Source organism: Staurois parvus, unplaced genomic scaffold, assembly GCF_062004578.1.
Source record: "Staurois parvus isolate SC_StPar_1 unplaced genomic scaffold, SC_StPar_1.0 ptg000049l, whole genome shotgun sequence".
In the NCBI taxonomy this organism is placed as follows: Eukaryota; Metazoa; Chordata; class Amphibia; order Anura; family Ranidae; genus Staurois; species Staurois parvus.
The window spans coordinates 110,056-131,039 of record NW_028317845.1 but is presented as its reverse complement, the minus strand read 5'-3'; the positions used below and the strand labels follow the sequence as shown (position 1 = coordinate 131,039).

At 42.9% G+C, this 20,984-nt stretch overlaps 1 protein-coding gene across 4 annotated transcripts in view; it reads left to right on the top strand.

The window, feature by feature from the left end:
* Nucleotides 1-4,733: 4,733 nt before the first annotated feature.
* SAP130 (Sin3A associated protein 130) overlaps nt 4,734-20,984 on the top strand; it is a 58,835-nt gene continuing 42,584 nt past the window's right edge. For 2 of the 4 annotated variants that reach the window (XM_089665496.1, XM_089665481.1), the window contains exons 1-4: nt 4,734-4,944; nt 19,199-19,301; nt 19,447-19,667; nt 20,037-20,195. In XM_089665496.1, the coding sequence (XP_089521622.1) occupies nt 19,205-19,301; nt 19,447-19,667; nt 20,037-20,195 (477 nt within the window). In that variant the 5' untranslated portion in view covers nt 4,734-4,944; nt 19,199-19,204. The remainder of the gene's footprint in view (nt 4,945-19,198; nt 19,302-19,446; nt 19,668-20,036; nt 20,196-20,984) is intronic. The other 2 variants (XM_089665489.1, XM_089665505.1) reach the window with 2 other exon arrangements.

Below are 20,984 nucleotides of genomic sequence, written 5' to 3'. Positions count from 1 at the left end.
GTCTTAATTGGGAGCCACCTGAAGAGCAGCATAAAGACTTTTTAGGACTGCCATGATTTACTGGGTTCCATAACACTATTTTCTTTTGACTCGTTCGTTGCTAGGAGTGACAGCAGCAGGTTACTATAGGTGAATCCCGGACAAGCCCCCACATGTAGCATTACCACCTTAGATATTGCTGAATTGGGTCCCCCTATAGTCCTGCACAGCCAGTCATTCAGCATTTTCCACACAAAATTTTCATCCAGAGTCAGAAATCAGTCCTTAAGCTTTGGTTTTGTTGTTTTATTGAGTCGAATAGAACTTGGATGGAGTAAGTTAGTATAGGATGCCCAAAGGAACAGATATCTGAGGACAACTTCCTGAACTATTCACAACCTCTTCTCTGTTGCAGTCTCTGTTGGAGTGCTAGCCAGCAGCTTCTAGTTGTACCACCCCAGACCCAAGATGAACTCCTCTTCACCCAGCAGACTGGAGACTTTCTTCCTGAGCAGGAGAGTCTGGCTCCTGTTACTTTAAATGAGGTGCACAGTCACTAGTAGGGGGCTAATCTGGATTCCCACCAGAGTGGTCTTCCCCTATGTGCCCAGGGGGTGCAGGTGTACTCACTCAGATCCTCTCCTGTACCACTTGTGGGGTGGCTGTTGCTACTAGGCCTACCAACTAGGCTGCTCCTTTTCTGTCATACAGGTGCTTCTCTCTCAGGGAACCAGTGAGTCTCAAGCTTTCCTCTTTTCCAGCTCCAGGCTCACAGGCAGGCCCCATCTTTCTAGGCCTCCTGGCAGCCTTCCTCCTCCAGCCTCACATCTTCCTGCTCAATTCCCCTCTCTCACCACACTCCTGCTACTGAGCAGGCTCTTACACTTTTAAGGGAGCCCCAACCCCTTGCCAAACCTTCTGTTGGGGATTGGTTGATGTCCTTCAAGAGTGCAACCAGCCACTCCTCAGATCCACCCACTGCCTTCAAGGCCCTCTTCCGGAGGCCTCAGAGTAGGGGGGAAATTCCAGAGAGGCTGGTCTGCAGAGTCCCTCAGCCCTAACCACAATTTGACCCCACTGGCTATCACACCAGAGCAGCTAACCAGTTCATGACTAACCATTAAGATCTAGCTCCCATTAGCTGAACTACAAATACATATTTGAATATAATATATATTTTTTCAAACTAGAATTTAGTGTAATTCCAAGCAGCTAGACAGGGGTTGATTTGCTAAAGGCAAATAGGTAGTTCACTTTGCAAGAGCATTTTCCCTTATCTCAGTGAATAAGGTAAAGCTCAGCTGACTTCCACATTCACTACGCAAAGAGAAAATCCCTTGCAGAGCAAACAACCTACAGGATATTCCTTCTAGTAAATCAACCTCACTGTACTAAAGTATACCTAAAGTCAAAACTGTTTTGTTTTTTTCTTAGTTTTGGAGAGAGTGGAGATGGATTAGAATAACTGTCATTTTTTTTTACCCATGTGATTGGGTAATCTCTGCAAAGTGAATTTCCACCACATTCACTAAGCAAAGATAAAATCCCTTGCAAAGCAAACAACCTACAGGATATCCCTCTAGTAAATCAACCTGACTGTACTAAAGTATAACTAAAGTCAAAACTGTTTTTTTTTTTAGTTTTGGATAGAGTCGAGATGGATTAGAATAACTGTCAGGTTTTTGGGATTTTTTTTGCTGTCTATGTCCCTCTTAAGGAGATTCACCCTCTCTATTTGTCCTGTTTAATGTTATCGAAAGAAAATCCCAAATTTTGGGTTGTCCCCAGAACAGTATTGGAAGGGAAATCTTCCAATGGGGACATTAGTTCTAGTGACACCCTGGGATTCCCTAACTTTGGAGGGATTACTTCTCACTTCCTGTTTTGGCTATGGGACAGGACGTGAAGAGAAATGTCCCCAATGGGACACAGATGGTACAAGAAAACTCTACCCTTTTTATATGTATGTGCCCTTTTTATAAATATACAGTGGAAGTGTACTGTAAGGGGAAGTGAGTATGAAGGTCACAAATAAGTCAATGATTGATGTTTTGCTCGACATTCTACCCATCTATGACCAGCTTAACGCTATAATAAAAAAAGTGTTGCATTTAGTTCTACTTTAACCACTTTCCGTCTAGTCCATGTATATAAACGGCCGGACAGGAGCAGTGCAGGGGCGGGTGGCCATTTCTAAAGGTCCTCTCTGCTTGTGCACGGCAGCGGAACACTGATCGCTGTATGTGTGAGGTCCTGATCATGTGATCACTGACTGGCGAATCAGTGATCACATGAATAGTAGTAAGCAAGATATCACTTCTGACATCATTGCTTATTACATGTTAAATCTGTGAATGATCACACAGATCAGATGGTACAAGGCTATTCACAACAGCCCTGTACCATGTGACAAGCTGTGACCAATCACAGCTCGCACAGTATTTCTCAATGGCTGCAAGAATGCAGCCAGAGAGAAGGAGAAATGATTGCTTTTACAGCCTGTATGGGTATAAAAGCAATCAGTGTAAAAAAAAAAAATCTTCATCACCCACCTCAAGTAGTACAGTGTCACTATGGTGACACTATACTGCTATACTGCTGACAGTATGTTTAAAAAAAAACAAAACATAAAAAATATAAAAACATTTAAATAAAAATGTAAAAAAATGTTTTGAAAAATTATAATTGTTGGTTATAAACTAATTTGGGTTATTTTTTTGCTAAACATTATAACTGAATAAATTGTGGTCAAGATTTATGAAGAAAGATTATTTATTTGCAAAATGTTATAAGAAAAACACTTTTCAAAATGTTTGTTCTTTTTCATTTATATAGCAAAAAAAAAAAATTCCAGTGGTGATTAAATACCACCAAAATAAAGTTTTATCTGTCTAAAAAAAAAGCTAAAAAATCCATATGGGTACAGTGTTGCATGATTGCACAATTGTCATTTAAAGTGTGATAGCACTGAGCTGAAAATTGGCCTGGACAGGAAGGGGGTAAAAGTGTCCGGGCTTGAAGTGGTTAATGTGGTAGTAAACTTTTTTTTTTTTTATTTCACCTAGAGGTAAGCTCATAATAAAGCATACCTGCAGGTAAAATTATTATTATAAAGGATTTATATAGCACTAACAGTTTGCTCAGGGAGACAATACAGAAATGATACTGTTCAATACAAGAGGGTTAGGAGGGCCCTGCTCCTTGGAGCTTACAATCTAAAGCTGGCCATACACATGTAGATTTTCGGGTGAGAATATTCGTACAAAAAGTCATCCAAAAATTCCTTGAATATTCGGTGAATGGATGAATGTCGTTTGGAAATTGTCTTTTGCTTTTAACATTCGAGTTTAAAATTAATGTACTTTCTGAACGATCACCACATATACTGGGCGAAAATTTGTTTGATCAAGAAAAGTTTTCCTTCCTGCCCCTTCGAATTTTCCTGTCACTGCTGTCAAAAACAAACATCGATTTCACCCCACTAACGATTAGAAAATCTTGAAACGAAAATTCTCTAATTAAAATCTATACGTGTATGGCTGGCTTAAGAGGGAGGGGCTGGTGGTACAAAATATAACTGTGGGAGATGAACGGATGGGAGAAATAGAAGATCTGGTTATTAGCTGAAGGCAGGATAGGCTTCCCTGAAGAGATAGGTTTTCAGAGATCGCCTAAAAGTGGGCAGAGTAGGCAATAGTTGGATAGGTTGGGGTAGAAAGTTTGAGAGGATGGAGGAGGCTCTGGAGAAGTCCTTGTAAAATGAATATCTTATAAACGTGCACCGTTTAGAAGATATTATCTTTTTTTTAAGCAGGTGCATGTGCTCTGAAGGAATGACATATCAGTATTGTTCCTTCAGAGCTGTGTGCCGTGGCCCGGGACTCCCGTGTGCATACTCAGGAGTGACGTCATCGCAGTCCAGCATGTCAGATAGCCGTAGCTCTTGAACCCGGAAGAAAGACGGGTGAAGATGGAAGCCTCTATAGTGGTGACAGTGAAGGCTTTGTTATAAGGCAAGGTTTACATAATGTATTAGAATGCCATGCATACTAGTACATTATAAAAGTTACCCCCCCCCCTTTACGACCGCTTTAATCCAGTCTGTTATCAGGGGCAAATCTACAAATTTGTTACTAGAACACAAATGCTGCATAGCAAGCACACGATACCAGAGGGACACTAAAACACAAAACCCTAACCTAAATAGATGCTCACGAAGAACACACGGGGGCTGATTTACTAAGACTGGAGAGTGCAAAATCTGGAGCAGCTCTGAACAGAAACCAATCAGCTTTCGTTTTTCGGAACAAGCTGAAGTTGAAGCCGATTGGCTGCCATGCAGAGCTGCAGCAGATTTTGCACTCTCCGGGTTCAGTAAATCAAGCTCATAGTCCAGGCAGTTTACCGTCCAATAGGAAGTAGTGGGAGGGAGGTCCGCACCCGGTACACAACCCCGAGTCGGGGCTGCTGACTCCCCACACTTCCCATGTACGGGCAGGTTTGCTGCTTTCGGATGCGGACATGTTACTTCCAGGAACCTCCATGTCATTAGACCACCTCTGTGATGGAGCATGGCCGCCGTATACCCCCCCACCCCCACTCTCCAGCCACCACTGCGGCACTCCGTCCTACATAGTACAGTGCATTCCTTTCCAGTGGATTGCCTTTTCAGTAATAAAGTTTGGGGCGGGGACAACTCAGCTATTGCAAGGCTCCGCCCCTACCGCTTCCCTTGTTTGGCTGGTGGCTGGGCGGGGCGTCGGTCGTCACGTGACCGGTGGCGGAGCGCGGTTCAGTCAGACTGAGGGTAGAGAAAGACGGAGACCGGAACCGGAAACCGAACTATAGTGCCTGAGAGGACCGAGCCGCGTCTTGGAGCGCTGACAGTGGGGATCGGAGCTTAGTTGGTGGCGGTGAAGAGGAGAGGGGGAGCTTTAGCGGACCGGCCTGCCCGTCGCCTTGAATGTAGGTGCTACATGACTGCTACTGTGCAGACTGTCCGTAACTGGGAGCTTACATCCTCTGCAGAGCTGGGACCGGGGCTACAAGTACTAACATGGCTCGGCACGGAGGACCCGGGCTTCCCTGCAGCTTCTGGGCGACTACAAGTCCCAGCGAGCGGTGTGCCTGACTGCCTACTGATATCACCGGAGCGCTGGCCCGGCACTGCCACTTCCTATGACTCGGTGATATGTGTGTATAGAGCTGGCTCCAGTCTGTCCGCCAGTTCTGATGGCAACCAGGCGATGCAGTCCCCCGGAGCATCCAATCACATCATACCACACGGCAGTTTTGGTTGGTCACATTGGTGACACAATCTGGTTGCAGTGAGTTATTGCACCCCTCCTATGTTTGTTGCTATGGGTTACTGCACCCCTCCTCTGTTGGTTGCTATGGGTTACTGCACCCTTCCTCTGTTGGTTGCTATGGGTTACTGCACCCTTCCTCTGTTGGTTGCTATGGGTTACTGCACCCTTCCTCTGTTGGTTGCTATGGGTTACTGCACCCTTCCTCTGTTGGTTGCTATGGGTTACTGCACCCTTCCTCTGTTGGTTGCTATGGGTTACTGCACCCTTCCTCTGTTGGTTGCTATGGGTTACTGCACCCTTCCTCTGTTGGTTGCTATGGGTTACTGCACCCTTCCTCTGGTTGCTATGGGTTACTGCACCCTTCCTATGTTGGTTGCTATGGGTTACTGCACCCTTCCTATGTTGGTTGCTATGGGTTACTGCACCCTTCCTATGTTGGTTGCTATGGGTTACTGCACCCTTCCTATGTTGGTTGCTATGGGTTACTGCACCACTCCTATGTTTGTTGCTATGGGTTACTGCACCACTCCTATGTTGGTTGCTATGGGTTACTGCACCACTCCTAAGTTGGGTGCTATTGGTTACTGCACCCTTCCTATGTTGGGGTGCTGTGGGTTACTGCACCCCCTCCTATGTTGGTTGCTGTGGGTTACTGCACCTTTCCTATGTTGGTTGCTGTGGGTTACTGCACCCCCTCCTATGTTGGGTGCTGTGGGTTACTGCACCCCCTCCTATGTTGGGTGCTGTGGGTTACTGCACCCCCTCCTATGTTGGGTGCTGTGGGTTACTGCACCCCCTCCTATGTTGGGGTGCTGTGGGTTACTGCACCCCCTCCTATGTTGGGTGCTGTGGGTTACTGCACCCCCTCCTATGTTGGGTGCTGTGGGTTACTGCACCCCCTCCTATGTTGGGGTGCTGTGGGTTACTGCACCCCCTCCTATGTTGGGGTGCTGTGGGTTACTGCACCCCCTCCTATGTTGGGTGCTGTGGGTTACTGCACCCCCTCCTATGTTGGGTGCTGTGGGTTACTGCACCCCCTCCTATGTTGGGTGCTGTGGGTTACTGCACCCCCTCCTATGTTGGGTGCTGTGGGTTACTGCACCCCCTCCTATGTTGGGTGCTGTGGGTTAATGCATCCCAGGGGCAGACTGACAACTCAGGGGGCACCCGGGCAATAGGGGATCATGGGGCCCCTGTGTCATCGCCCACACTCAAACTACACTCAAAAAAGCCTAAGAAAGGTACCAGGGGTATCTCATGTGGCCCCCTATTGACCCCGGGCCCTTGGGCAGTGCCTGAGTTCCCAAATGGTCAGTCCGCCTCTGCTGCACCCCCTCCTTTGTTGGCTGCTATGGGTTGCTGCACTCCCTCCTATGTTGGCTGCTATGGGTTGCTGCACCCCCTCCTATGTTGGCTGCTATGGGTTGCTGCACCCCCTCCTATGTTGGCTGCTATGGGTTGCTGCACCCCCTCCTATGTTGGCTGCTATGGGTTGCTGCACCCCCTCCTATGTTGGCTGCTATGGGTTGCTGCACCCCCTCCTATGTTGGCTGCTATGGGTTGCTCCCCCCTCCTATGTCTGCTGGCCTTAGACAAAAGTAGCCCATACTGACCAATCACAGTCCATCCTGCACTGATTAAAGGGCCCAATCACACTGGATGTGCTGGGCATCTGTAAAAGTGAATTATAGCCAAAGTGCACTTTTGCTTTCCTGTGACCCAGAGTCTGTTTATAGTGGGCTAAAATCCATTGTCAGCTGATGTCACAGAGCCACTCTGGAAGAATCCCGACCGTATTGTCAGGATCCACTCAGACGTCTGTAGCCAGTTATACCTGTCTCCTCCCCAGCCGAGTGCTCCAGTAAGCCCTGGAGGGGCAGAGCAGAGAGCCTGTGACTGATGGTCGCTCTTCTCAAACTCAGAGCAGACTGAGAACTGAGCAATCAATGATCATGTGTACACTCCGTTCCTATTCTTAGAGCTGGTGGGGGACAGCTGCAACATTGTCTGATGCTGCAGCATGGAGAGGAGTATGAAGGGTTTTTTTTTTCTTTTTAATATGTTTATACTCAGAATTTTCCTTTTTAAATTACACCACAGTGCTGAAGAAAGTACAACAGGTGACTACTTTTTGTTCACTGCAGCATGTTGCAAAGCACTGCACTACCTTGCATTGTACTGCATTGCATAAAGAGGAAAGGAAATGTTCTAACTTTTCAATAAAGTTGAAACAAAAAAGAAGTCAAGGTTGTGATGAGGTGAGCACAGTGCATACAATGACCTGGTGACAGCAAACACCATCCACTGTGTATTGCAGCATGACGCTGGTGTGAGCCAACCCTAAAGCACACTGAGATCTGATTGGTTGTTGTGGATTACTGTGCTTAAAATGGAACTAAACATATGTAAAAAAAACTGCAAGCAGGCAGCTGTTTGTTGCAGGAGAGACATGCTATGTCTGTTCTGCAATAACACTTTCCTGCCTGCTTGCAGTCTTCTGTTGACTGCACACTGAGCTGCGTATGCACAGCTCAGCATCCATTCCAAGCATGCTCTAAATGATGGACTCCTGTTCTTGTGCGCATGTGTGGGATGCTGTCACTCTCCAACTGAACAATCAAGAAGCCAATAACTCGGCAGTAGGCAGGGAGTTTTTCTCTCAGTTTAGTTCTACTTTAGTGGAACTTAACCCCCTGATTAAAGGGCAGCTATAGACAGAGTGATTGATAACTGTCACAGCTTTAAGTGGAACCAAGCACACTGATTTAAAGTGGTAATAGGCATGTAGTAAATAAGGCTGGCCATACACTATACAATTTTCTGCCCAATTTCCTTTAAATTTACCTTCAAATATGTAGTTCAACGGCCTGCTTAATTGGATACAATTGAAAGTGTTTTTTAGGTTTGACCTAATATTATATGGTTTTTGGTAAATGTAAAGTAAAAATCTCAAGAAAATTGTAGAATGTATGGGCAGCATAAGGGTCACGATTGCTTTTGCTCACAGCTGAATTGCCAAGCCATTAATTGTCTGGTGTCATAACTGGTTGAATTTCATCCTTGTATGTCTGTCCCTGTTCCACAGAAGTTGATTGTTTGGTTGGCTTCTGTCAAATGGGAATATTTGAAAACATCTTGAGATGAATAACAACAGCTGCTGACCAGTATATTCTGACAGGATGATGATTCCCTCATCCACCTCTATTGTGTGGTTGGGTAACTTGTTTTTTTTTTTTTAATCAGTCAGCTGGAAAAAAAAAAAATCTTTTGGCTAGCTTAAAGCGGAGCAATATTTACCTCAGCTTCAGTGGTGAGCCATCCCCGAGCTCCCCCCTGCCCGCATGCGCAGGAGTTTAGTTAGATTCAGCAGTACCAAATTTATACAGTGAGCTGTGCCTGCGCAGCTCACTGTATGAGGGCAGACAGGTAAGTAGCTAGAATGCAGAAGAGGCAAAGCTTGCTGCCTGCCAATTTTAATTCCTTAGCCTAAAGTTAGAATTTAACTCTGAAAATAAAGTGGCTGCTTCTATTTGGTTTTAGTCCCTGTCCAACTGACAGTTTTCAGACTGGCTCCATCAGTTTTTCAGCTGAAAGGTGTGGAGTGGGAAGATGCTGACAGCCAAGATTTATTTATTTTAGTTTTGGGTAGCAGGAATGGATTAAAATTCCATATCAGGTTGTTTTTGCTCTCGGTTTCATTGAGGAGATTTTTCATCATTCACTTCCAGTTCTGCAGATGCAGAAGGAAAGGTGAGGAAATCTCACCAGAGGCGACAGTTGTCACCAGAACATCTGTCCCTGTTTGATTTCCTCTTACCCTCTGTCCCGGTTTGATTTCAGTTGAAGCCTTCCATACATGGTACGAGACTTGGCCTGTTCAGCAGGGATCAGCTGAATTTCGATCCTTGTATGTGCAGGCTCGACTTCTCTGCAACTAACCTATTGGAAAATTTCTGCATGATGAGCACCGCTGGCTATAGTTGGCAGTGCTGATCAGTGTTTTCAGAGGGCGTGGAAGTTTCCCTACCCATCAGAATACAATAACTCTGTGAGAGTGATTCTCCCATCCACATCAAGTGTGCGGATGAGGGGATGGAGTATTTTTTTTTTTTTTTTTTTTGTTCTACCTGCTGGTTGAATAAAAAAAAAAAAAAAAAATCTTTCAACTTATGGGCTCCCTTACACTCTGTCTCTGTTTAATTTCCTCTTACTGCATGATCTAGTGACATCTGACTACCCTTACTGTCTCTCAGTGATGGTGAACATCAAAGCTGATAAATCCCCCCAGTGGGGACACAGAATAAAAAAACTTGACAGTGGGCCTTACCATTCCCCAATCTGTCTATGGGGATAGATTGCCTTTACATACACTTTAGAAACTAGAATTTAAGATTGCAGTCTGTTAATTACAGCTTTGGATTTCTTGTGGAATGTTGGGTGCATGCTTTTCTGTCGCATCTATTAATGTGCTGTCATTTTACATGTGAGGAAATTGGCGTGCTCATAGAGGACACATTATACCGTGGCCACTGGTATGTTTTTAAAGGGAGCAGTGCTTATGTGTGGTAAATGATTTATCACAATATTTCCTTTTTTTTTTTTTTTTTTCAACTTTATTGAATGTTGCAATGTGAAACTTCTTTCATGTTTATTCACTGCAGTGGGTTGCATTGCAAGTGTACTGCATTCATCATGATCATGCGTGAAAAATATAGGACATGTCCTCCTTTTTTCTCTCCTTTTTTTTTCCATGTAATATATTGGTAAAATGCAAGAGATTGAATATTTAGTTTTGAGAGGTACCCACTTTCGCTTTGACTTAATCTTTGCCAACTTGGCTACAGCTCCTCTTTTACCCATAACAACTTGATAGAATGTATGTTCCTTGCTAAAGAACATTTATTTTATATATTTAAAATTAGCACGTGCTGTAAATTGCCTCCAGCAATGTTCCTGTTTTTTTTTTTTTTTTTCTTGCTGAAGGCCAAAGCCCTGAGCTGCAGTAATCTTTAGACTGAAAAGTGCTGAAAAATTGTGAGCTTCTCCTCCTCGAGTGCCCCCATAGGATGTTGCTTCCTGTGGGGCACTCATGTGGACTCAATCCCGAGCCCACTGCCTGCGTCCATATGAGCAGAGAGCCGGGCTTTGTCCCACCCCCACTTCCTCATCTTAGGATTTGATTGACAGCAGCAGGAGCCAATGGCTCTGTGAGGAGAGACAGAGAGAATGGAGGGGACCTGCAAGCAGAGGTCAGGGATGAAAGTGAGATGTGGGCGAGGGTTGCAGAGTTAAGCAGCTGTGGAAGAAGGCTGAAATCTGCACTCTGTGTGTAGTGCACCCCTGAACTCTGTGTGTAACCCCTCTGAACTCTGCACTGTATACGTAATGCACTCCTGGTATTTAATGCCCCTTTAAGACGCTCCCACTGTTATGCCCCGTGCACACTATAAGAAAATCGTACAAAAATGTTTGCATGAGGACCGATCGTCCGATAATTGGATTGTTAGTACACAGCTTTCGAGAGCCGATCACGACAATTCATACGACAATATCCGAAGGGACAGCCGCACAACTTTTCTTGTACAATACCAGATCGCTTAATCCGTACAGTAGTCGTCTGGAAATACAATACAAATGCAACGCAATAAATGACATCACTTTCGAAATTCTTTTGTTTCATAGGAAAATTTTCATATCTTTAGTAACCTTTTCGCTTTCGATGTGAGACTAGCAGGCGAAAAAAAAACGGCCGATCGTTCATCCGATATTCTCATCGTGTGTACGGGGCATTAGTGAAATTTGACCACACCCACTATTTGATGCAATCTGGAGGGAGGGGGGTTTTGAGAGGTCATGGTTGAGTTCCTGCACCTATTTTTTGAGGAAAAAAAAAGCCCTGCTTGGATGTATAGAAATTTGATCTGGCACAGTCAGTTGTAACGAGTAATTTGTAACAAGTATCTTCTGACATACAGGATGATACAAATTTGTGGCAATATTGTATTTCTATGTCACTGTGTTAGTTGTGCTGGACATAGGTAAATTACACCCTAGTAAAGTTTGTAGTGATTTCTTTTTTCTTAGTTCTGCAGTTAGATAATTGCAGATTTAATGCAGAGATGATTACTCTTGCGCAGTTCATGAACCAGTTAGCCCAACCTTGGGAATTGGGAAGTATTTTAACTACTTGCCCTCCAGAGGATTTAACCCCCTTCCTGACCAGGCCATTTGTTTGCGATACGGTGCTGCGTTATGTTAAATGACAGTTGCGCAGTCATGCAATGGTGCACTCAAATTAAATTTACATCCATTTTTTTCCCCACAAATAGAGCTTTCTTTCGGTGGTATTTGATCGCCTGTGCGGTTTAAAATTTTTTGCACCATAAACAAAAAAAGACTGACAATTATGAGACTTTTTTTTTTTTACTTTTTGATATTAAACATGTCCAGTACAAAAATTAAAAAAATCAAATTTCGTCATAAATTTAGGCCAAAATGTATTCTGCTACATGTCTTTCCTAAAAAAAAAAAAAAAAAAAAAAAATCCCAATGCTTGTAAATTAATTGGTTTACGTGAAAAATATAGTGTTTGCATTTGGCGGTATATATACTGGGATTTTTTTTTTTTTTTACTAGTAATAGCGACGATCAGCGACTTATGGTGGGATTGTGGCGGGCATTCTGACACTGGGGGGAACGGACTTGGTGTCACTGACATCTCCAGTGACATTAATATGGTGATTGACAGCCGAGGCTGCAAATGGCGGCGTGGTTATGGCGCGCAAGCGTGCGCCCCCTTCCCGGAACTGCAAATTCACAGATATATACATGATTTTGCACACCTGTACCGCCCTGTAGCAGTATTTCTGCTATACGGTGGCGTGGAAGCGGTTAAGGCCTCATGCACACTTTTTTCTGTCTCTCCTTAGACGCCTTTCCTACTGGCAGCAGAGTTTTGGCAGAACAAATGCTTGCAAATGTGTCAAGTACTTTTGCATTAATTCATTCCATTGGCCAGATTATTCTGAGCATTGAATAGCATGAACACTCAAGCTCTAATAATGCCTAGCATTAACATGTGTTTACACACCAAGCATTTGTTTTTTCTGCCAAAACACTGCTGCTCCTGGACTCATTGGCAGTGGGTTTTCTGCCTGCCTCTAAACTTTAAATGCCTAAATGTGTGCATGGACACATAGGCTAACCTGCAGAGGCATTTAGGGGCAGAAAAAAAAAATCCAGACACCGCTAATGCCCCATATACATTATCAGGTTTTTTTTTTTTTAATTCAACCCAGCACTTGTCACCAGTTGTATTCATACAGTGATCTGCCTCACTGTGATATTGAGTTCTGACAGTGGGACTGCTTCCAAACCCAACCCCCTCACCCCCACCCCTCCCCAAACACACTGGCCATTGGCTAGAAACGCTAACCGGAAGCCAATCAATAGACCTCTTTTGGTCATGCCCTTTCGCTGCTGTACATACAGGCTGAATTTCAGCAAGTTTCTGTTGAACAGATCGATAACTCCTGATATTCTGCTCGTGTGTATGAGGCTTTAGGGCAGTGTTAAAAATGTCTGGTGTGCATGACACTTTAACCTAGAAGATGGCCTTCCAATTACTAGGGCCAAAAAAAGTCCTCTGTTCATGAGGTATTCTTCCTGCTTGGAATTTTCGTAACCTATATAAAAGTATGTTTTTAAATGCACAGCTGTACTTGATCTGCTATGGACAGGAACGGATTGCATTACCTGCAATGGAGAGAAAAAAAAAAATATATATATATTTATACACATACACACTATATTGCCAAAAGTATTGGGACGCCTGCCTTTACACGCACATGAACTTTAATGGCATCCCAGTCTTAGTCCATAGGGTTCAATATTGAGTTGGCCCACCTTTTGAAGCTATAGCAGCTTCAACTCTTCTGGGAAGGCTGTCCACAAGGTTTAGGAGTGTGTCTATGGGAATGTTTGACCATTCTTCCAGAAGCACATTTGTGAGGTCAGGCACTGATGAGAAGGTCTGGCTTGCAGTCTCCACTCAATTCATCCCAAAGGTGTTCTATTGGGTTGAGATCAGGACTCTGTGCAGGCCAGTCAAGTTCCTCCACCCGAAACATCCTCATCATGTTTTTATGGACCTTGCTTTGTGCACTGGTGTGCAGTCATGTTGGAACAGGAAGGGGCCATCCCCAAACTGTTCCCACAAAGTTGCTCTATAGTCCAGTGGTGGCGTGCTTTACACCACTGCATCTGACTCTTTGTATTGCACTTGGGTGATATAAGGCTTGCATGCAGCTGCTCGGCCATGGAAGCCCATTCCAGGAAGCTCTCTATGCACTGTTGTTCTAATCTGAAGGTTACACGAAGTTTGGAGGTCTTTAACTATTGACTCTGCAGATAGTTGGCGACTTCTGCGCACTGTGCACTTCAGCATGCGTTGACCCTGCTCTGTCATTTTAGGCGGCCTGCCACTTCGTGTTGTCACTAGTTTTTTCCACTTCATAATAATATCACTAACAGTTGACCATGGAATATTAGTAAAGAAATTTCATGGGTGGACTAGTAGCAACCTATCACGGTACCACGCTTGAATTCACTGAGCTCCTGAGAGCGACCCATTCTTTCACAAATGTCTGTAGAAGTCTGCATGTCTAGGATTTTATACACCTGTGGCCATGGAGGTGATTGGAACACCTGAATCCAATGATTTGGAGGGGTGTCCCAATGCTTTTGACACTATAGTGTATGTGTGTGTATATATCTAGTGTCAATTATAAATCATTCAGTTGAACTATTTATCTGTTGGTACTTTGTGGCATTTTTCTGCTTCCATTACTTATCATTTGTAATGGATGCAAGTTGTTCCTTGCCAAATGTTTTTGTTGCAGTTTATAGATTACCACCTTCTTCTTTTCTGATTAGTTTTGTCTGCTTAAATGAAAATACTGACTACACTGGGTAACTAGCCAAGTGGTCTCCAATCTTTGCAGTACAAGGGCCACATTGTATGTTTACTAATATTCGCAGGCCGAAAAATGGTTTTAAAAATGAATGTCAATTGTACAAATTCGTCTCAAGGGAAAACTTTAACTTGCTTTAAGCATTAGCTTATCAAGAAGCAAACTAAATCTGTGGTAGTAAAGAAGGAAATCTCCAGAGTCGTTCCACTCCTAGAAGAACAGTCGGTCTTTAATCCCAGTTCACACTGGTGCGGAAATTTCAGTGATTTCTGAGTGTTTCTTGCACTGCATCACAATTGCACTCCATTCATGCAAATGTTAGTGACAATCCAAAAACTTTGCAAAACGCAGTGTGATTAGGTGAATCAGATTGCATTGGTGTTCACATGATCTGATTTCAGTGCGGCAAGAAAAAGGTGTACACCATTTTCGTGCGCTGTGATTTGAACCATACAAAAGGTATGGGCATAAGTCGCACTGCAAAGTATCACTTGTGATTTGAACAGGAATATGGTGCGATTCTTGTCTAAAGCACATGCGGTTCCCGCACTGCATCAGTGTGAACTGGGACTTAAGGTCTTGAGAACATCAGGGAATTAAGCCCAAACATTACGCCTGTCAAAATCTACGACAGGCAGAAATACATAGTGAAAAAAGAGGCAGATACACAGCAATCTATCAAAAGGGGCCATATAACTGAGTCTTTGGGGCATAAATTGACAGATTAATGATACACAAAAGTAATAAACAATTAGAAAAATAAAGTTTGCCAAAATCTATACAAAAACTGCTACGAGTAATGAACCACCTTCTACCACCATAAAAAAAGAAGACAACGTTGCCTTTTTTTATGGTGGTGGAAAGAGGTAATTAATTAATCTGTCAATTTATGGCCTGGATGCTCAGTTACAGTGCCTTGAAAAAGTGTTCATACCCCTTGAAATTTCCACGTTTTATCATGTTACAACCAAAAATGTAAGTGTATTAAAGGGAGTTTTATGTGATCGACCAACACAAAGTGGCACATAATTGTGAAGTGGAAGGAAAGTGATAAATGGTTTTCAACATGTTTTACAAATATCTGAAAAGTGCGGCGTGCATTTGTATTCAGCCCCCGAGTCAATGCTTTGTAGAACCACCTTTCGCTGCAATTACAGCTGCAAGTCTTTTTGGGGATGTCTCTACCAGCTTTGCACATCTAGAGAGTGACATTTTTGCCCATTCTAATTTGCAAAATAGCTCAAGCGCTATCAGATTGGATGGAGAATGTCTGTGAACAGCAATTTTCAAGTCTTGCCACAGATTCTCAATTTGATTTAGGTCTGGACTTTGATTGGGCTATTCTAACACATGAACATGCTTTGATCTAAACCAATTCCATTGTAGCTCTGGCTGTAAGTGTAGGGTCGTTGTCCTGCTAGAAGGTGAACCTCCACCCCAGTCGCACGCCTTTTGCAAACTTTTACAGGTTTTCTTCTAAGATTGCCCTGTATTTGGCTCCATCCATCTCCCCATCAACTCTGAACAGCTTCCCTGTCCCTACTGAAGAAAAGATTCCCCACAACATAATGCTGCCACCACCATGTTTCACAGTGGGGATGGTGTGTTCAGGGTGATGTGCAGTGTTAGTCTTCCGCCACACATGGTGTTTTGCTTTTTGGCCAACAAGTTCAATTTTGGTCTCATCTGACCAGAGCACCTTCTTCCGCATGTTTGCTGTGTCCCCACATGGCTTCTTTTAAACTACAAAATGGGACTTATTATGGCTTTCTCTCAACAATGTTTTCTTCTTGCCAGATTTGTGGTGTGCATGACTAATAGTTGTCCTGTGATCAGATTCTCCCCCCTGAGCTGTGGATCTCTGCAGCTCCTCCAGAGTCACTTTGGGCCTCTTGGCTGCTTTTCTGATTAATGCTCTTCTTGCCCGGTCTGTCAGTTTAGGTGGACAGCCATGTCTTGGTACGTTTGCATTTGTGCCATACTCTTTCCATTTTCGGATGATGGATTGAATAGTGCTCTGTGAGATGTTCAAAGCTTGGGATATTTATTTTTTTATAACTTAACCCTGCTGTAGCCTCCCTGACGGTGTTCCTGAGTGTAGCTCGGGGTAAAGTTTCAGTACCAAAATCGGTAACCCCGAGCTACACTCAGGCTTACCATGCGGCGCTGCTTCGGCATCTGTTCTTCACTTACCTTGTCCTGCGCTCCCTCCTGCAGTGTCCCAGGCAATGTAATCTGGCGGATGCCGGCTTCTGTCATCTGGGTTCCGTCCCGTGCGAGCGTCAGGATGTACGGGGATGGAATTGGCGGGAAATTTAAAAATGACAAAAAGTGACATTCACTAAAAGTGGTCTTGAAAACGCCCTGTGGGTGGGGCGAAATGCATTGATGCACTTCTGGTCTGCCGTCTTCTTGGCCTACGTCACTTCTGGTATTTGGAACGCACGCCGACTTTTGCGGGTAAAGCAGCCATTTTTGAGGTGGAAAGCTGGTCATCCTCTACAGTGATCCTTAAAGCGTGAGATCCCTATATTTACAATTTGGAAACTTGTTCCTTTGAAGCCTTTGAGGCTATTAAACAAGGCCTGTTATTTTATTGAAACATGTGAGTGTCCTTATTCTATGGATTTATATGGTATTGAGTGGCAGTATTACACTATGTAGCCTTTCTTTCCTTGCACACTATTGAGGATTCCATGGAGAAGTAGAGTGGAGTCGATTGCTGTATCTAAGCAGGGTGAAGGCGATTTGAGTTCCTCCTGAGGGGCTATAGGATCCCTTATATCCCATGAGGCTTATTACTCACCTCCATCTGGTGAGTGCGGTCAATATTATTTTTCACGTGGTGATTAGGTGGAAGCAGATTTTGGAACATTGTTTTGAAAATCCTTTTGGGAAAATAAGGACTTATGTTTGAAATATTATATATATATTTTTGCACGGACATTTATTTGTGATTATTTTTATGTATTTAATTTTTGCGCTGTTTTTTGTGTTATTTATAAAAAGTGACATTCACTAAATACACTAAAATCACATAGTATAACATTACTGTATCAAACCATTTCACATACATTTTGTCCCTAGTGCTTTGTCCTGTGCCCTGCCTGCATTTTTACTGTTCTTATTGCTTGGAAACTGAGAAACGTCCATGGCGTCCAAAAAGTGTCCCTTTAGGTCAAAAGCGGTTTTAGACCAGCTAGAGAACAGCGATTGTAAATTAGAACCACTTGCAGAATTGAGTGATAATGATTTGTGGGGAAATTCATCATCAGACACTGAAAACGATTTTGCGACTTTGCTCAGTGATGTGTGAACTTGGCGCTATATTTCAAATTTCAGTGTTTTTAGTTTGATTATATTATTGAATTAAATTTATTATTATATTATTTTTTATGATTATTAAATTATAATTTATGATTTCGTGTTTCAAATTTTATCATACCCGGGATGTTTACTAGATTCTTGTTCAGACAGATTTCAGTGAGTTATTCCTAAAAATTACAGGCCTACAATTAAAAAAAAATACATATTTCCATGCAAAAAAAGTATCGCTTTGAGCACAGAAATATGGACATAATCAGACCGCTAGGGAGGTTAAACATCTCCACAATTTTATCCCTGACCTGTCTGGTGTGTTCCTTGGCCTTCATGATGCTGTTTGTTCACTAATGTTCTCTAACAAACCTCCTAAGGGCTTCACAAAACAGCTGTATTTATACTGAGATTAAATTACACACAGGTGGACTCTATTTACTAATTAGATGACTTCTGAAGGCAATTGGTTCCACTAGATTTTAGTTAGGGGTATCAGAGTAAAAGGGGCTGAATACAAATGCACGCCACACTTTTCACATATTTATTTGTAAACAATTTAGAAAATGTATCATTTTCCTTCCACTTCACAATTTTATGTGCCACTTTGTGTTGGTCTATTACATAAAATCCCAATAAAATATATTTGTTTTTGGTTGTAACCTGACAAAATGTGGAAACTTTCAAGGGGTATAAATACTTTCAAGGCACTGTATATGTCCCCTTTTGGTAGATTGCTCTGTATCTGCGTCTTTATTTTTTTTCTTTCTCTGTGCTGTACCTTGGCCATAGAGCCCCACTGTATATATTTTTATTTTAGCGAGTGGGCAGTTGATTGAGGGTACACATTTGGTACCCAGTGTATGAAGTTACCCTCTTTTTTTTAATAGTTTTTTTTCTATCTAGAAATACATAGTGACTGTACCCCATTCTGAGCAGTACTTGTATTTAGGGCTATATGCTTTTGGAGACTGCTGTTCCAAGCAGTATTTGCATTTAGGGCCATAAAACAGCTGCTGTGTATCTCAGCCTCTTATAGACTTTTAGCGGGCTGTACATGCGGCACCTGTGCCTCCCGGGCACCCAAAAACCCTGAGATTTTATACTTCACGGGCTCAACCGATTGATTGCAAGATGTGTAAGACCAGTGGTAGAATGATGCTACAGAAAGCTTTAGAATCTTATACTTTGTCAGCTATTGTTTTTTAGGATTTCCTTGAGATCTTGTCAGTCTCTCTCTCTCTCATTATAAGCCAGCTGCAGGCCAAGACTCCCTCTTGTTTGTATGAATCTGGAATGAAGGAGGTTGGGGGGGGTCCTCCTTTTCAGGGAAAGTTGCATAACTTCTTTAAACTAAGAATCTTAAAAACTCCAGTGATGATGTAGGTCAGTGCTATCCAACATAGAAATTGAAAGCTATGATCAATTCACACATTACCAGGTAGTATAGTTTATGAAACATGATTTAGTTCACTATGAAAATCATTAGTTCAAATTTTTGTGCAAACTGTATTTTTGTGATGTCTCCCTGTTTTACAGCAATTGCCTATGGAGGCTATAGTAAACTTTTAACTTGTAAACAACTCGGTTCTTGTATTAAATCTATGGTGTTTTTCTTATCAGGAGGACATGAGTTCACAACAGTTTCCCCGGCAAGGGGCCCCTATTCCCTCACCACAGCTTGCAAGTAGCGGAGGCACTGTGGGACAGAATATCCCTGGGTCAGGTAATGTTTTTCACTGCATTTTGTTACATTTACATCTTCTGTCTTGTTCCATGCAGACCTTCAAATACTTTTCCTATGCAGGATATGTCCATATGTAAATGTATTCTCAATCTAAAATCCTGTAATTGGCCTATTTTTAATTCAGGAGGTGAGGAAACACCCCGGGATATGGAGAGCCAGCCCCGCGATTCCCTTACTGCTAATTCAGTTCTTCCCCCTCGAGATGATAAACAAGAAGCTGTAGTAGTCAGACCTTACCCCCAGTTGCAGATGGTTCCCCACCACACAGCTAGCCCTCTCACCATGGCTGCTCAGTCCACTCATCTTCCTGCTGTTCCACTCTCTTTCCCTGAGGGAATCTTGAAGGTATGTGCTTTTGATTATTTAACTGTCCGATAAACTGTTTAGTCATCCAAAAACATTACTGATGACGTATTGTGCTTCTTTAATGTGCATGTTCCCTTGCTGGATGTCAGCATGTTCCCTTGCTGAATGTTTTAATCTTGCGTCCTAGAATAAAAGAAATCTTAGATCGTTTTATGTTCTTTTGATATCCGATTCCAGCTTTTCAGTACATCTTTTAGCATTTAGGATTTTACCATCCTGTTGCTCCAAAAGAAGTTCTTTACTAGACTTTTTTTTCATAGTCTTTTAGTTCTCTTTCAAATCCTTGTTGATGGCAATTATATGAATATTTTGTAAAGGCATAAGTGGACTTTTAATGTCTTCCCACAGCAGCCTCTGAAGCCCACTATACCCAGTCGCCCCATTGCACCAGCACCACCCTCTGCCCTGTCTGCTGTACCTAAAGTCTCTGGGCCAGTGACAGTCACCATGGAGAGTGGTCTTCCACAGGCTTCTGCTATTCCTGTTGCCACCATCAGTGGACAGCAGGTCAGTGCCACGTGCTAAATAGAAAAATAGTTATCTTCATGCTTTTTTTATTGTGGATTCTGAGCTTACTAATTGTGCTGTCGTAGTAAAGGGTTTTTAGTAATCAACAAAAACATGAGAACCCTATCCTTTGAAGTTCCTATGGATACTTGCTGATTTTATTCTTACTGATTTCATCATTCAACAGTGTTTTTAGCCACCTTGAGGCTAAGCATGGTTGTGAATGTATTTCTTACTGAGCGTAAGGCAAGAAACGTAATATATTTTCTTTGTTATCACTGCCTGCAATACTGATACTATAGCATGTAGAGACCTTTCCTTATGGATGAATTTAATAGGGCTTCACAGCCGTGATGTTGTACTGGACTGGTATTGGTTTCAGGATTTTCTGGGTTTGCATGACTTTATGACCTTAAGCTTCCTGTAGCGGACTCTTTATACTAAAACAAAACTCTCTGCCCATTTGAAATACAGCCAGTGTAAAGGTCAATTTTAAAGCAGACATAGTCAGTTTATGACCTCCCTCTGCCTTATCCTGTGTATAATAGAGAAAAGACACTGAATCTGTATGATGTGGAGGGACTGAAAGGCTGGTTTTTCATGGGGAGCAATTCAGCAGCTCTGCCTTGATGGTGGTTAACCTCAGACATTAAAAATGAAGAATTGCCCTCTGTACTGTGTACTTGTGTCATTTCTATCTGCTTCTCTATCTACTTTTGAAAAGTTTTTCCCTGACACCAAGAGAAAAATAGGTGACACTAGAGGGATATCTAGCACACAGCCAGTGAT